This window comes from Bos taurus, chromosome 10 (genome assembly GCF_002263795.3).
Source record: "Bos taurus isolate L1 Dominette 01449 registration number 42190680 breed Hereford chromosome 10, ARS-UCD2.0, whole genome shotgun sequence".
NCBI classification, from domain to species: Eukaryota; Metazoa; Chordata; class Mammalia; order Artiodactyla; family Bovidae; genus Bos; species Bos taurus.
Window position 1 is genome coordinate 49,685,234 of NC_037337.1, and position 18,020 is coordinate 49,703,253.

General features: G+C 36.2%; 1 protein-coding gene across 6 annotated transcripts in view; it reads left to right on the forward strand.

Moving 5' to 3' along the window:
• The window catches only part of RORA (RAR related orphan receptor A), an 809,950-nt gene extending 792,810 nt beyond the window's left edge, over positions 1–17,140 (forward strand). For 3 of the 6 annotated variants that reach the window (XM_059890517.1, XM_059890519.1, XM_059890520.1), the window contains 6 exons: positions 7–139; positions 2,610–2,717; positions 4,188–4,298; positions 5,241–5,353; positions 6,921–8,632; positions 16,894–17,140. In XM_059890517.1, the coding sequence (XP_059746500.1) occupies positions 7–139; positions 2,610–2,717; positions 4,188–4,298; positions 5,241–5,353; positions 6,921–7,085 (630 nt within the window). In that variant the 3' untranslated portion in view covers positions 7,086–8,632; positions 16,894–17,140. Of the gene's footprint in view, positions 1–6; positions 140–2,609; positions 2,718–4,187; positions 4,299–5,240; positions 5,354–6,920; positions 16,810–16,893 lie in introns of those variants that run through there. The other 3 variants (XM_059890518.1, XM_059890521.1, NM_001192861.1) reach the window with 2 other exon arrangements.
• The last annotated feature ends 880 nt before the right edge of the window (positions 17,141–18,020 follow it).

The following is an 18,020-nucleotide window of genomic DNA, read 5'->3' on the forward strand; positions in this document are numbered from 1 at the left end:
CAACAGCAGCGGGAGGTGATGTGGCAATTGTGTGCCATCAAAATTACAGAAGCTATACAGTACGTGGTGGAGTTTGCCAAACGCATTGATGGATTTATGGAACTATGTCAAAACGATCAAATTGTGCTTCTCAAAGCAGGTATGTGCTTTGCAAGTGAATTTTGAGATCTCTTCCTAACCTGCTTTCACCAGCTTATTAAAGAAATGCTTGGTAAGGAAGGTGTCGGGAACAGTTTTTCTCCAAATGATAATAGCTCAGGTTTCACTTGCAGAAACTAAGGAATTTTTTTTTTAATGTTTGAGTTATTTGAAGGAAACATTCCCTCCATTTTGCTTCTTCTCTCTGTGAAAAGATTAATTTGAAAGACACACTGCATTCCCCAGTCCTAACCATCACTTGTGTTTTGTTTCTGTGCCCCAGGTCCTCAGGATGTTTTGATAAGTTGTTAGGAAGATGGCTGTTTATGGAATTCAGAGAGATAGCCCTGGCTTTTTGTTTGTTTGTTTTAATAACAGGACTGTATGTGTTTCTGGGCTTCCCAGGTGGCTCAGTGATAAAGAATCTGCATGTCAGTGTAGGAGACCCAGTAGTCGCTGGTTCCATTCCTGGGTCAGGAAGATCCCCTGAAGTATGAAAATGACAACCTGTTCCAGTAGTCTTGCCTGAAACATTCCATGGACAGAGGAGCCTGGAGGGCTGCAGTCCATGGGGTTGCAAAGAGTCAGACACAACTGAGCACGCACGCACACATGTGTTTCTAGCAACTCCAAGACTGTATTTTTGCAGGACACAATCTCTCTTAAGTAATACAGGCTTTAGCTTAGGCAGAAGTCTTTAATTACCCTAGTGAACTCTGCCCTTTTAAATAAAGAGATAAGTTTCCTCAGTGTGTATGCCCAGCAGTGGGATTGCTGGATCATAAGGCAGTTCTATTTCGTTTTTTAAGGAATCTCCACACTGTTCTCCATAGTGGCTGTACTAGTTTGCATTCCCACCAACAGTGTAAGAGGGTTCCCTTTTCTCCACACCCTCTCCAGCATTTATTATTTGTAGACTTTTGGATCGCAGCCATTCTGACTGGTGTGAAATGGTACCTCATAGTGGTTTTGATTTGCATTTCTCTGATAATGAGTGATGTTGAGCATCTTTTCATGTGTTTGTTAGCCATCTATATGTCTTCTTTGGAGAAATGTCTATTTAGTTCTTTGGCCCATTTTTTGATTGGGTCATTTATTTTTCTGGAGTTGAGCTGTAGGAGTTGCTTGTATATTTTTGAGATTAGTTGTTTGTCAGTTGCTTCATTTGCTATTATTTTCTCCCATTCTGAAGGCTGTCTTTTCACCTTGCTAATAGTTTCCTTTGATGTGCAGAAGCTTTTAAGGTTAATTAGGTCCCATTTGTTTATTTTTGTTTTTATTTCCAATATTCCGGGAGGTGGGTCATAGAGGATCCTGCTGTGATGTATATCAGAGAGTGTTTTGCCTATGTTCTCCTCTAGGAGTTTTATAGTTGCTGGTCTTACGTTTAGATCTTTAATCCATTTTGAGTTTATTTTTGTGTATGGTGTTAGAAAATGTTCTAGTTTCATTCTTTTACAAGTGGTTGACCAGATTTCCCAGCACCACTTGTTAAAGAGATTGTCTTTAATCCATTGTATATTCTTGCCTCCTTTGTCAAAGATAAGGTGTCCATATGTGCGTGGATTTATCTCTGGGCTTTCTATTTTATTCCATTGATCTATATTTCTGTCTTTGTGCCAGTACCATACTGTCTTGATAACTGTGGCTTTGTAGTAGAGCCTGAAGTCAGGTAGGTTGATTCCTCCAGTTCCATTCTTCTTTCTCAAGATTGCTTTGACTATTCAAGGAAACCAGAAGGGAAAGAGACATGTGTACCCCAATGTTCATCGCAGCACTGTTTATAATAGCCAGGACATGGAAGCAACCTAGATGTCCATCAGCAGATGAATGGATAAGAAAGCTATGGTACATATACACAATGGAGTATTACTCAGCCCTTAAAAAGAATACATTTGAATCAGTTCTAATGAGGTGGATGAAACTGGAGCCTATTATACAGAGTGAAGTAAGCCAGAAGGAAAAACATCAATACAGTATACTAACGCATATATATGGAATTTAGAAAGATGGTAACAGTAACCCTGTGTACGAGACAGCAAAAGAGACACTGATGTATAGAACAGTCTTATGGACTCTATGGGAGAGGGAGAGGGTGGGAAGATTTGGGAAAATGGCATTGAAACATGTAAAATACCATGTATGAAACGAGATGCCAGTCCAGATTCGATGCATGATACTGGATGCTTGGGGCTAGAGCACTGGGACGACCCAGAGGGATGGTATGGGGAGGGAGGAGGGTTCAGGATGGGGAACACATGTATACCGGTGGTGGATTCATTTTGATATTTGGCAAAACTAATACAATTATGTAAAGTTTAAAAATAAAATAAAATTAAAAAAAAAAAAAAGAGATAAGTAACTGAGTGCCCATTGGCTAAGCCCAGCCCTGTTGACTCAGAAGGGGGTCTCTAAGGTCAAAATCAACTCACCAAGACAGAATAACCCATTCCATTTCTGCCTTTGCTTAGGTTCTCTAGAGGTGGTATTTATCAGAATGTGCCGTGCCTTTGACTCTCAGAACAATACCGTGTACTTCGATGGGAAATATGCTAGCCCCGATGTCTTCAAATCCTTAGGTAAGAAAACCTCTGGGTGCTTGGTCTTCAGATCAGGGCTAGGGGAAAAAATTGGGAGTTGGGTGATAGCTCTTAAACAAAATGGAAATCGTGGGGTTTTTGGATATAAGAGTTAAAGGATGTTATATACTAATGCATACCTGTGTTAATAATACTTTCTGATTAATTACCATAGAAAATTTACACAGCTCAAATGCTTTGTGTCCATATGACATGTAAAGGTCTAGAGTTTGATTTTATCTATTTGGTTGTCAAAGAAATGTATGTTATATATTCTTCCAGTTCCCTTCCAAATTTTAAGAACGAGGTTTGCAGGGATGTTATTCAGTAAACTGGAAGATATGATTTGCTACATAAAATCAAGCAAAGACCTGAAAGTCTGCCCTTCCATACCCCTCAAATAACAATGTTAATGAGATATCAGGGAAAGAAAGTATAGTTAAGTGAAACTGTGGCATATACCTTAGAAATAAATTATTTTAGATGTCTATAAATAAAGTGAGATAAAGTCACTAAGATTGGGATAGTATCCAAAATATGTTGTTAAATGATTTCAAAAACAATTAAATGGCATATATACTTGAGAATATATATTTGAGAGGTATATATACTTGAGAATAGCCCATTGACATTTAACTATATGCACATAATATGAAAATCTGAAACAACAGACACCAAAGTTAACCAGTTTTGGGGGGTGGATTTTTATTTTATGGGACTTTCTCATTCTATGTTTTCACTTCTATAATAATTATAATGGTTTTACTACCATAAAGTGTCATTTGTTTTCATTTTTAAGCATGTTAACACTCTTGTTTGTTTCAAGGAAAACAAAAAATGAGTGAAATTAGCATCTCAGACTATAGCTGTTAGACTGTTGGTTAAAAGTGTGGGCTCTGAAGTTAGGCATCTAGCTTTGAATCTCAGGCTGTTACTTCCTACCTGTGAAATCTTGAGTACATTCCTTTTCTTCCCAAGTTTGTTTCCTCGCCTTTACAGTGGGGTAGTAACAATAATACTTTCTTCATAGGGCTGTTGTAGTATTGATAGAATGCTCAAAGAATCCTCTCAGAGCAGCACCTGACATAGTAATCACCTAATAAAAGTTTACTGCCAATGGTACTTCCCTGGCAATTCAGTCGTTAATGCTCTGTGCTTCCTCTGCAGGGGATACTGATTAAATCCGTGGTCAGGGAACTAAGATCCCACGTGCCATGTGGTGTGATCAATAAAAGAATACATGTATATATCTTAAGTTACAATATTTTTTAAAGTTCCCTCTGTGAATGATGGTAGTAATGGTGATGGTAGCTAAACTGATTTTTTCTTTTAAGGTTTGAAAGTATTAAACTACAAGAAATGTTATTGGTATTCTCCCTGATCTTCAACTAGTAGATCTCTCTTCACTTTTTTCCATCTTTTTTTCCTAGGATAATAACTAAAATCCTAACCTGTCTTTAATTTTGGCAGGTTGTGAAGACTTTATTAGCTTTGTGTTTGAATTTGGAAAGAGTTTATGTTCTATGCACCTGACTGAAGATGAAATTGCATTATTTTCTGCATTTGTCCTGATGTCAGCAGGTAAGATAACCAAATCTAATGGTTTTTCAATTGTCCAGGTAAAGAATTTTTACAAGTACACAACTTATAATGGCTGTAGGATATTCAGGGGGATACCAAGAGAGACTGCCATCCTTGTTAAAATCTAATTTTCAGTTTTTCAGGTAACAATCCCTCTGCTACACACATTTATACATGTCCTATTTTAAGAAGACCTCATGCTATTCTGATAAACTCTTAAGAGATGAGAATTGAATAAAATCCTGTCTACAATTAACCTCTGATAACAAGAGAAACGCTGTGGTAGAGTAGGCTTGCCCTCCTTAACACCAATCTCCAAGATAACGTGGTGTTTAAAACCTTCTCCTTTTTCTTAAAGTCCATTTGGATGTCATCCACAAGTTTATCTAAATTTAATCTCTATTTTTAACCAGTACTGCCTCTTGGTGATAACTACTTTTGAAAATTTGCTATCTTCTTTTTGGACTTCTTAGTCATAAAGATTCTATCCTAAACTAACAACCTTAATTAATTTGGCATTCTCTTGACAAGTTTAGTTGCCTTGTAATTATAAGACAATTTTCATATTTTTTGTAATGGCTAGGTGAATTGATATGAGTATTTCATTCAGAAACGTAACTTTTAGAAAGTGTTGAGGGGCTGTGGTGGTTTCATTTGCACTTGTTTGAGCATGGTTTTAGATTTAAATGACTATCTTTTTGGAAGAGGAGGACCCTCCTTTCCTTCAGATGTCAGTAAAAATGGAAAGGCTTAGCACTCTGTTTTGTGTCATAGATTAGTTTTCTTCTTCTTTAGGAGCAAATTTTGAATGAGGGGTGAAGGTGGCCTAATAGTCCCTGACTCTGTATTGTGGTATAATAATCTATATCTAAGAGTCAGGAGGAGTTGGGTTTTCTGACAGAATGTTAGAAGAATACTAAGGAGTCTGGTTTTCACATTTAGATCGCTCATGGCTGCAGGAAAAGGTAAAAATTGAAAAGCTGCAACAGAAAATTCAGCTAGCTCTTCAACATGTCCTACAGAAGAATCACCGAGAAGATGGAATACTAACAAAGGTGAGAGCTAAAGGTTTCCAGTTGACACAGCTGGCTTATCCCTTGCCAATGATCACACCAATCATGTTTGTAAGTCATCCCACCAGACCCCAGAATTCTCAGTAAGTGACAAGCTACTGAAAAGAAAGAAGTATCTCCATTTCAAAAAATTCTCTTGTGCCAAAATTCAGGTTAAGTTCTATTGGAATAACGGAGCAATGATAGAATTTTTTTTCAACTATTAATCATTCTGAAACCACCCCCCGCCCTGTTCCATAAGAGATGGGCAGAAAGCAGAGTTAATGTCCCATACTGATATAAACTAGAGAACTTAGAATTTAAATCTTGGAATTTAGAAGAAGGAAGTGATGAAGGACTAAAGCATCCAGAGTAACCATCTATTTTAATTTTCATTCTATTTAATCAACAATAAATGGCTTTTGTATTTTCTTCATCAGTTTCTCATTACTACCCTGTATGCAAAACATAAGATTTCTTTTGTGCTTATTATCTTTCACAGTAAAGATATAATTAGGATGGCAATTTAAAATAGGTTAATATCCTTCGGTGCTGGTGCTAGCAGTATGTATGTAGTCTTAGAAAAATCAGCCCCGTTCTTTCTTGGATTATTTGTTTTATTGTTCCAGACCATGATTTGAAAGTTTTGGGATTTTCTTCCTGTTTACTTTCATTCTTTCCTCCTGATAGCTAGGCAAGGTCAGAAAGAAGTTGGGGGTTAATTGCAGTTTGTTTTTGATTTTGCATCTATTAAATGAGACACTGAGGCCGGAATGGGAAATGGAAGAAGACCTCTTCTCCATCTTCTGGCCCCAATGCCAGGATACCATCCGGGTCTTTGATTATAGAGAGCACCTAACATAACACAGAGTCAAGACTGATGCTCTGGTGAATTGTTCTGAGTTGAATATTCTGTGCTGCACAGTGCTTTAGAGTTTAAAAAGCATTTGTGCAAGTCATGCTACTGTCCTCAGCAGGTAAATAGTCCATGCTGAGACTCCACCAGTCCTGTTAACCTTTTTTTTTTCCCCCAAACCAGGGCCTTTTGCTCAGACCCAGAATTGCTTTGTTCTAGGCAGAGCTCTTTCTAGAGAAGAAACTTGTTGTCATTGGAGTGAGCCAGTATTCCTTTTGCATAAAATATGTAACAGATGGCTTTGCCTGTAGTAGCAGTGACTTTATCTACCCGTGGCTGCCCCTTTGCCCACTTCTCGGTTCTCTGTCACCACATCTCTTCCTTTTCCCCAGTGGTAAAAGGCAGGGTTCAGGATGACAGAGAAGAAAGCATGTTGGAATAGGAGGAGTAAGTAAGAGACTTGAGTTCTTTTGTTTATGAGCGTCTTTTCGGGTTGCAAATTATTGAAGACAATATTTGTCTTCAAAATCATATTTAACATATACCTGGTATTCTATATCATTTATTTTTACCATCCCTCTATTACTAGATGTTTAAGCTGTTTCAAGTGTGTTTCATCATTGTAAACAGTGTTGTGACGATCGTCCAGATTCCCTGATTTTTGATTCTGGCATCTCTTCTGTCCTGACCCCATGTCCTTTCTTCCACTTACAGTTAATATGCAAGGTGTCTACATTAAGAGCCTTATGTGGACGGCATACAGAAAAGCTCATGGCGTTTAAAGCAATATACCCAGACATTGTGCGACTTCATTTTCCTCCATTATACAAGGAGTTGTTCACTTCAGAATTTGAGCCAGCCATGCAGATTGATGGGTAAATGTATCACCTAAGCACTTCTAGAATGTCTGAAGTCCAAACAATGAAAAGCAAACAAACAAATCAATTAACCGAGACACTTTATATGGCCCTGCACAGACCTGGAGCGCCAACACGCTGCACATCCTTTGGTGATCGGGGTCAGGCAAAGGAGGGGAAACAATGAAAACAAATAAAAGTTGAACTTGTTTTTCTCATGCATATGATTTCCATTATGCCTACAGATATGGACCCTTTTTCTGTCTCGACTTCTTGATCGTTGACCTCTGTTTACAACAGAAGGCGGGTACTAAAGTTGGAAGATGTCCTTTTCTTGTAGCTCACTGCCCACAGACTTTCTACAGAATCACCCATCTGTCGGTAACCACAGAGGGTCCAGCACTAATCGGTGACTGGTGTGCATAGCGGAGGTTGCGGCATTACTTTGCACAACTTGCTCTTTGTCTCATGAAGGAAGTTTTTATTTTTTTCACCGATTATTGCCAGTCAGCAGGACGGCACGAAAAGGGTCCATGGCACTAGCAACAATAGCATTATAATATATTACAGGGTAAATGGGCATGAAGACTATATATAGCTAAAAAGAGATATTGTTTATATATTGTTTTAATTAATATAAAATGTAGTTACTGGAGTAGCTTTTCCTGTTGAATTGATAAGGCACTTTCATTTTGCACCTTTTTTCTTTAAATTAAATGCTAGCGTGTTCACTGTCGTGTCGCATGTGCACCAGAAACACAAGTTTAACTGAGAAGGCTTGGAAGGTACGTCGGGAGGTATTTATGCTGCTGTTTACACAATTATTTTTAAAAGACTGGCTGGTCATATCTAGAAATCATGCTGTTGGATTCATTTTTTTTTTTTTTACACGTGAATTTGGAATTAGACACAGAACTCTCCCTAAATTGTCCTTTGCTTTTTGGATGAGTTTAAGGATAGATGTGTTTATGCTTCATACAAAGTTGAGTGGTTGATTAGGGTGGATTTACGCCCTCGTGCATAGTATTTATCCAAAGCTTTTGAGCATGCCACCTCATGGAGCTTGGGGAGTGGGGGGTGCTCATTTCACACAGTTGAGTAGACTCAGTCTCAACTTGGAATTCTTAGGCTTTAAGAACAGATCAGTAACCAGAATATTTATCAGAATCTAGCTTTTAGTAGAAGAAGGACCCAAAGAGTTTGTCTGGAGCAAACGCACACTCCCCATGTGTGAAGACATGAAGCATTTACTTCGTGAATGTTTATGTTCTTGGTATCATCTAGGAACCCTGAGACTTTCAGAGTGAATGGTTTCTAGACTAACTGCCTCTCCATGGTGTCATTCTAGAACACTCTTCTCCATATGTCACAGTCAATGGACAGGAAGGCAAAGGAAACATACAATGTTGAACCAGTTTCTCTTATTTAAATGTTAACTATTGTTAAGTCTTTAAAGTGAAGTCGATGCAAGCTGCAAACATTTTCTTTTGTATTTATCTTCACTAGAAAACTGTGGACTGTAATTTATTTTATTAAATCTTTAGAAGACAGTTTGGCTTTTGGATTCAGGTGAGAAATATTGAGTTGTTTTTGTTTAATTTTGTGTATGTGTGTGTCTTTTGATTTTTACATAATTCCCAGTAGGGGGGAAGGGGAAAGGAACAGTCTGATAAGACAAGTGTGCATATTCTAAAATAAGTGACCTTTGGGAATGTAGGCGTTTAGAAGATTTTAGTCACACTTGAAGTGGGATTCAAACCTCTGGCCTGACATCAAAGACCATGTCTATAGAGTAGAGAGAACATCTTCCCATAGTGTAAAGGTGAACATTTCCTAGCACCCTTTTACAGGGAAGAAAGGATCTCCTCTACCACCAGGGTTTCTTCCCCCGTCCTCCAATCTTCTGCAGGAATTCAACTCCTGCTGGGTCACCCAGAGCCCTCCACTCTGTTTTTAACTCCACTGATGTTCTGACTTGTTTCCTGAGGGACTTGGAAAAGGGGAAGGAACTATTCACACAGAAGTGTGTATGAAGCCTAAATAACATCTTTTAAAAAAAGTTTTTTTAAAAAAATACAGTAAGGGTATAAGCATGAGTAGAAGATGAGAATAGTATTTACTTAAATTTCTTACAAGCATATAAAACTTTATGTGACTTTATATAGAGAGGTAACTACCAGCATATAGTATTTATATTTGGGCAAGAAGGGTTAAATCAAATTTTTAATTTAAATAAATATAGTTCCTTGAAAAATCAATAGTATTTATACTCTGAATAGAGTACCAACTTTAGTTCAGTTATTTATTCATCCTTTTTTTTTCCCCCTGTTGTTTCTCCTGTTGGGAAGAAACAGTGTGTTTTGTTTGGGTTTGGGTTTGTTTTTGTTTCTTTGTCATTTTGATTCACTAAATTTGGGGGTGATTTTGTTAAAGTCTATTAACTTCTTTTTAACCAAAGCTTTCTGAATATGACCAGCCTCAGGTGCTAGCGCATTAAAGAGCAACTAAACCTAATTCCAGTGTCCATTTGTGAAATGATGAGAGCTAATTGGACTTCTCTGAGGGTGAGAGAGAATACAATGTTGAACATAAATTTCTTTTCCCAGAAAGGATTTTGCATGTACCTAATGCAAAAAAAAAAAACAAACAAACAAAAAATGACGCTCTAATCTCAGTAAGTCACTCCATGGTGACGTTGCTTTTGGAGTAAACCAAGATACATTGACATGATGCTGCTACCAGGTCTTTGTGAAAGAAAACAGGGTGTGGACTTTAAGACGAAGTACATCGACAGTGTAGGAACAGAGTAGTAGAGGCGCGCTCGGTGAAATGAGGGAACAACTATTATACGGATCGAAGTTGGGATCTGAAGTTAAACAGTTTTTGTTGAAAAAATATGAAGTGCAGAGAAGGATGTGAAAAACTTTGTATTTTTATTTTCTTCCTTATTATAGAAATACCTGTGTGATGACACAAAATACTTGCTGATATAGAACAATTATTCTTAATCGTTCTTGTAATTAAAATTGCCTAAACTCAAATGTCCAATAGTCTTTTAAAGATTGGAATCACATCATTGTTATCCTGACTGCTGTGATGCCTCTTATACAATTTTTAAACGTCTGGTAAATAAGGCTTTTGCACAAAGCCTGAATACCTTGGGTTACAGTGGTGTCCAAATGGTTGCACTGTGTAGTGAAGAAACTGGCCTTGGTCACAATGAAATCAAAAGTGCAGATGAAAGTGCTTTTGGGGGCAGTTTGCAAATTGTGGTTAAAGCTATGGATTTTTTTTTTTTAAGTGTTCAGCATCCTAATTTGCTTTAAAGGTGTGGATTTTTTTTTAAGTCTTCAGCATCCTAATTCACCCTTTCTAACTTAAAGAAAACATTACTTAAGACACTGCTTCTAAGTTTGGTTGTTCTTTATAGTGTGGATATTCAGATCTCTGTGAGCGTATGGGGATGGGCTGAGGGTCAGGTGAGGAGGGAGTGTGTGTGTGTGTGTGTGTGTGTGTGCGCGCGTGCGTGTGGTTTTTGTATGTATGATGTGTATGTGTCGGACCGCTTCTAGGCTACTAAGTGTCAATGGAAAAGAAAATGTATTCAAAATACTTAAATCAAAACTAGAAGATGGAAAAAAAAAGATTTATTCTATACAAAGCCTTGTCTGGACCACTTTAGAGAGACTTCTATTTTTTTAACCCTTCTATAAATATTTGATGGCACTTGAAATATTCCTGCAATAAAATGTGATTTGTGTAAAGAAAAAAAAGATTTTGTAATGTGAAACAAAGAAAGAAAGTAATGTAATTTTCTAAAAAAAGAAATACAAACAAACAAACTTTGTATTATTTTCTTGATGGAATTTGTCTATCTGTCTTTGGAGAACTTTTTATTTCATTGAATGTGCCATAGTAGAAATACGTGTTTTTAGTTTTAGACTTAAGGAATAGCTGTTTGTGTTCCGACATTCCAAAATGCAAAACAGCCTAGTAGAATCTTTAATGAAAAGGTTTAAGTAGGAGGTAAGCTTCTCTCATTGTTGCTTTTTTGCACATGTTCTTCATTCCTCTCTAGTGCAATATGTACATAGAGCACTTCCAGGTGTACTTTGATCCCTCAGGGAAAATTACATATTTGTACAGTTTTTTTGGTTTTGTTTCATGGTTTTGTTTTTTTTTTTGCCTTTTGTTTTTGGCTAAGGAATGTCGATTGAATCACTTGTTATTGTTGAGGGGCAGCCAGATAATAATCCTAAAGCCACTGTTTCCAACATTGATTGTTTAAATCATGTGTCCTTCCAATGCTATTATTTGAAGATAATAATAATAAAACATTATTTTCTGACAGTTCTTTGTGCTGATTGGTGGAAAAAAGAAAGGGTAAATAAGCACCTTACGATTGACTTACTGTGAATGACAATCCATCTTGATATCAATAATAGAAGCCCTATCATTTTGGAGTTCGGGTTATAAGAAACAAACAATGTGCTCAGGGATCTTCTAAAACTCTTAAAACAGGGTGGCCAGTACTACTGGGACAAAATTGTGTTTTGTATTGTTAATAATTATGATAATACTATCCCTCCAAGGCACAAGTGAACTGTGTAGAACTGCGTGTGTGTAAACCTCACTATTGTTCATTTTGTTTTGTTCAAAATGTATATGTTCTTCAGTCTTATGTGCTTAAAAACATTGAATAACTTCCAGAGCAGTATAAAGTGATGCCAGTATGTTCAAAAGATAAACTAATAGGTCATAATCAACCAAGAGCATCATTCAAAGTACAGTCCTGCGTACTTTACTCACCGTTTCTCTAATAATTAAAATATTCTTGATATATTTTATTTATATCATTATATATTAAAAGGTATTTCAAATTCTATATAGTATGGATAACAATTTTTAGAAGCAGTCATGAGATAAGAGCCCTGCCTGTCAGTGCAGTGAGAGAGGTAAAAGATGAAACCTTTTTTTTTCTTTTCAAATACCAGCAAGTAACTCCTATTTTCACTGTGTTCTCCTCTAGAAACAAACAAACAAAAAAATTCCTTTGGGGGGGATTTTAACTGTCTTTTACTTCCACATTTGTAATCTGTTGAGTTAATATAAGAGCAAATGGCTATAAAGACAAACAAAACCCACCAATGTAACAGCAACATGAGCTAGCTTTTAGGGTAACATTTTATGTTTTTGAAACATTTTGAAAGTAATTATTTCAATATGCTACTTTCCATAACCTCAGTGAACCTCAGTGTAATTGTTCGCTTTGATTCTTCCACACCTAGAGTACATTTTTACAAGAAGATTTACATATTTTCTTACCCCATGGAAAAGCAAAATTTAGGATAACTTTCCATGTTGTTTAGATAAAAAAGAAACCGTCACCTTGTTTTGATGATAAAGACTGTGAAAACTGGCATAAATCTCTCTCTCTCCATATACATATATATATATGTATGTATATACACACATACATGTACACACACAGAAGTTATTGACATACATATTATACCATTTAGTTCTCATTCTTACAAAGATATGACACAGCTGCTGCTGCTAAGTCGCTTCAGTCGTGTCCGACTCTGTGCGACCCCATAGACGGCAGCCCACCAGGCTCCCTCGTCCCTGGGATTCTCCAGGCAAGAGTACTGGAGTGGGTTGCCATTTCCTTCTCCAGTGCATGAAAGTGAAAAGTGAAAGTGAAGTCAATCAGTCGTGTCCGACTCTTAGCAACCCCATGGACTGCAGCCTACCAGGCTCCTCTGCCCATGGGATTTTCCAGGCAAGAGTACTGGAGTGGGTTGCCATTGCCTTCTCCGTATGACACAGCAGAAGCCCATACAAACAACTTTATCCTATAGATCAGAGTATATGCCCGTAAATGCAGTTGCAACAGTAAATCATCTATTACAGTCTGTGATACACGTCTTCATTGTATTCCCAAAACACTAGTATTATTATAGAGGTTCCACCAGATTTGATGAAAGAGACCTTCCTATTATTGTTTATTCTTAAGATAAGGCTGGCAAGCACTATCTTTACAAAGTAGTTGGTTTCACTTCTGGGGCTGTTTGCTTGTTTGTTTGTGTAAGTGAGCTCATTTTTGTCAGGCTCTCAGTACAGTTTTTAAAATAATCCGGAAGGCTGGCTTCATACTAAGGAAATATTGTAGATGGAGGGGATCTCCATGTTTAACCAGACCCTCAGAACTTAGAGCAATAAATACATTCAGTCATTTATTTATTTATAAATGAATGATAGAATATTCAGTCTAAATAGAAACAATGTCTTTTCAGCAATGCAACATAACGTGGAGGCTTGTGTTAAGAAGGTGAATATGAGAATTTTAAGGAGATGCCTAGAAAACCCATATTTACTGTTGACATTTAGTGTTTGCCACAACAAACTTCACACCTCTTTTTCTCTTTCCCTTCTAAGAACTGATGAAAGATAGCTTCCTATTAGCTTTGACATGCTGCGTGTGCCATTATGTTGTTCTCCAAGAGCAACTAAGTTCTTTGCAGTGTTCGTGTGTGATTCCTTTCTCCTCATTACTTCAACATGGATGAATAGTATTCCTATGAACTTGGTTATCATTGAACAGATTGCATATGTAAATGCAGATAGTTCTTGAGCAATATAGTGAATATGATTTCACACACACACACAAATCTGTATGTACTGTACACATCTTCCTGAATCTAAAACTCTCTTCTTAGCCACAATGGTTTGAAATCTCATATAAAACAGTGGTAAATTTTTAAACATTAGGACATTAGCTGGCTGCTTCTTTAAATGTACCTGTATTGTCTGCCTGCTCCTTTTGTGGAGATGTGTTTTTGTATTGGATGTTTGGGCCAATGGGAGGCTTCAAGCAACAACATATTTTCCCAGTTTAAATATATTTAACATACGACAAACCCCAGACAAGGCTTTTAATATGTATAAAGAACTGCAGTGTTAGGTGGTTTATTTGCAAACCGTTTTCAATGTTGTCCATTTTTATGGCACCTTTAACAATATTCTTGTTTCCAAAGTACAAAAAAAAAATAGGTTAAATAATCTAGCCATAACTGAATGTCAAGCAATAAAACAAATGACTTTTGTGCATAGACTTAAAAAAATACAAATTTTAGACATCTGCATGTAAATGCAATCTCTTGTTTACTGCTTTCTTCAACTTGAGCAATTGATTCCTTATTTACTATTAACTTAAGAACTTGTAATGGCCTGTAAACATTTTCTCTCTTACTCTTCTTTCAAATTTACCTTCGTCCCTGCTTTTGAGTCATAATATTTAATGTTGTTCTGCACATCTCTATACAGTTAACTTTTTGGCTTTCATTCTGTATAGATAAGAAAATGTTATATTATAAACAGCCTACTCAGTGCAAATATTTATCTGTTTATCAAATCCACAATATGCTGTATAATACTGGTTTTACTATATAATCTATTTTAGACATAGCTGTTTAGAACTAGAGTGTGCTATTTTTGTGTTTTTCTGATGTGTGGTGCTAGATAAGTTACTTTTGTGAACAACAAAAAAAAACCCTTTTATTCCTAGACAATACCACCTTTGGGTCTTGTTAATTTCACTGAGTATAACTATATATTTGTATATATATACATATATATATATCTACCTGTGCCCAACTGGCAGCTGTATCAGAGTGCTGGATTTGGGACATGCTTTTCTCTTTAAATACATAATATCATGATATAAATTATTCTAGAGTGTATTTAATTAGGATAAAATTACTTCCTTAGTATGGATATTTGACATCTATAGGGTGAATTTGTTTATAAATATGGATATATGAAAATGTATTAGCATTTACTTTATGTTTGCTACTTGGCTTTATACCATATCTCCTAAGCTGAAAAATAATTTGCCAGGCCTTCAAGATCCTAAAGAAACACTCTAGTTTAATGGAGTATTATTTTTTCCTTACTAAGGCACCTTATTATTGGCACCTGACAGAGTTGTGTACTTAGCTCCTATAATAGATAATACACATTTATATAAAATATCCTTGTTGGCTTGATGGCAGAATAAACCTTTCCCCTCCTACCTGAGCCATGAGAAGTATAGAGACATCCGCTATCATGGCAGAACATGGGCCATAAAGCAGCTTTGACAAGGGATGTTCTGTGTTAACTTGACCTCAACCAGTTCCATGAACTGAGTGAAGGACCTTCATTTAAAAGTCATTTAATAATGAGCTTAGTTAATTCTTTCACCTGTTCTCCCAAGACCTATCGGCTTTCTTAAAAAAGAAAAATCCACGTATATCAAATATCTAACTAAGGATGTAGTTAACCTTATTAAATATTGATTAGAATTGTTCTGTAATATTACTGAATTTGTAAGATCTTTAGCAAAGATTTTTGAGCAATTTATAAATATAGAGCAAATGTTTCTGTTTACTGCACTTTTTGTAATTGAAGGTGATAAATTCTCAAGCCATGGCTATTGGCTTCCATGCACTGAATATTTACCCACAATTCTAGACATTTTCCATTTTTATGGAAGAGTTGCTGTTACCTTAATTATAAATGCAATCATGTGGTTAATGAGAGCTAATGCTTATAGTTAACCTTTTAAAGTGAATTGGCTACAGTTTAGGGAGAAATCTCTTTGAATACAAATTATTTCATTCCTTATTGCTTCGCTTAGAAAGGGATTGAAACTTTTTTTTTTAGCACCATTTCATATCCTAAGGTTCCTAAGGATAGGGATAGTATCTCTTTGTGTCTGCACAGTGGCCAGCACATGTCAGCATTTGATAATTGTTAAATAACAACAAGTGTGCCCCAATTCCACCTTTTTTCCTGGGTTGTTTTGGTAAATTTATAAAGTATGCCAAGCCTTATGGTTAATACTTTCTTCTACAACCAAGTTTTAAAGCCACATTTTCAAAGACCACATGAAATGCTGATTCTAATTGTGTGTAGGTCTTGAGGATTAAGCACACAAATTTCACAAAACTCTGTGAGTAACAAACTCAGCCTTCTGTAAATATACATGCAAGTTCGGAAACAGTAATACTGTACCTATAAATATGCGCTGTCTGTTTTGTGTACAGTATGTAAAAACTCCTTTTCTGCCACACTAAAAATGCAAGCCATTTATGGGAATCCTAAAAAATAGTATTGTACTAAAACTTTGCTAATGATCTTTATTAGAGGATCATCCAACTTTTCACTGACATTGGGTTTTCTTTTCAATTCACTCTTACAGTAGTCTGCTTATTTCCAGCCGTTTGTTATTTTATTGAGTCCTCAATTTAAAAAAAAATATTTTGATTCATTTTGTAAATACAAGCTGTAAAAAAGAGAGATTTAATGTTGTCTTTTAAATACTCCGATTTTCATTCTAATATGAATGTTGTTATATTGTACTTAGAAACTGTACCTTTAATATTACATTACCTTTATTAAAAGTGCATTGAACACATCAATTTTAGATGTGCTTTATGTACTGTTATCCTATAATAAAATTTCAGCTTCTAATGGAACACTTGCCTCATTTTTCTTTCTTTTACTTGGTTCTTGAATTGCATGTACAGTTTTCTACCTTGTCTCCATAGAATGGAGTAGGACAACCTTGCTACTCAAAGTGGGTCCATAGACCTGTGGCAGTGGCATCACTCATGACCTTGACCTTGTCAGAAATGCAAAAACCTAGGCACCATCCCAGACCTACTAAAACAGGATGTGCATTTTCACAAAATCCCCAGGTGATTGGTTTGCATATTAACGTTTGAGAAGCACTGGTCTATAAGGTAGTACTTTAAAAAATATAATTTGTCTCTATTTTGCAGGGAACAAAACATATACAAGGATCGAGCTACCCTTTGATCAGAAAAGGCAAAGAAGGAAATTTCAACTTGTGAGGAAACATCTATTGATTGATAGTAGCTGCCAGAATTGCAGAAATGAGGATTCTCAAAGGAGTGCCATGACTGATCGGTGATATCTACCCTGAATGTAGGAGGGGAGAAAACCTGAACTCACACCACACTTTGTCATCTTTGCTTTAGAAATCATTAAAGGAGAATGTCAAAATGATGCCAAAGGCTTTAAAGATGCCAAAGACTTTTTAAAAATCTGACTTTACCTGGGCTATCATTGTACCATCCCAGCCTGGCCCCTTCTCTTGAGTAGATCAGATAGGAGTAAACCAATAGAGTTAACTTCAGCTAAATATCACATGATTTTAATGATGCAAAGCCTCATCATAAATTATTTTCAAAGTAATCTCAAGGACATTGACATTATAAAATATTTGGAAGTCAGACTGAAGTCAGACTAAACGCAACTGAGTTGGGCTTTTCCTCTACCCACATTCCTAAGCGTCTCTTGCACTTAGTAAAATAAATATTTGAAATGATCCCCAAAGTCATTGCATATAACAAACATCATGAATCACACTGATGGATCCCCAGTTTGTCTGGAGGCAAACCTAAACATCCAAGAGTGGCAGAAGCCTCTTGCTAGATTAACAGCCACTTTATCCTTTTCCTGTACCATCAGTTGTGAGCTTGTTTTCTTAATGTCATTTATCTATGATTAAGGAGCTAACAAAAGTCTTTGTGTGTTTACTATGATTCTGGATTTTTTTCTCCTTTAGAGGGGAAATATTGACTCTAGTAAGATATAGTCATGTCTCAGTAATCCATTTGTTATTTATCTGCCTGATAGATTTCTCAAACAATATTTAAAATTCCAGAATGATTTATTTGTAGGGGAGAAGATGCTTCAACTGTGACTTGTTCTTTGCTTACAGAACAAAAATTAATTTTAGCCTCCCTCACAGTTAATTACAATAGTCACCCCCTAACAAGTCTCACATCTATCTTCTACCATTCTTTCTTTACTGTTTCCATAAAATACACATTGTATTCTAAAGACAGATACTTATTTAGTTATCCTACTTGGAATTATTTCT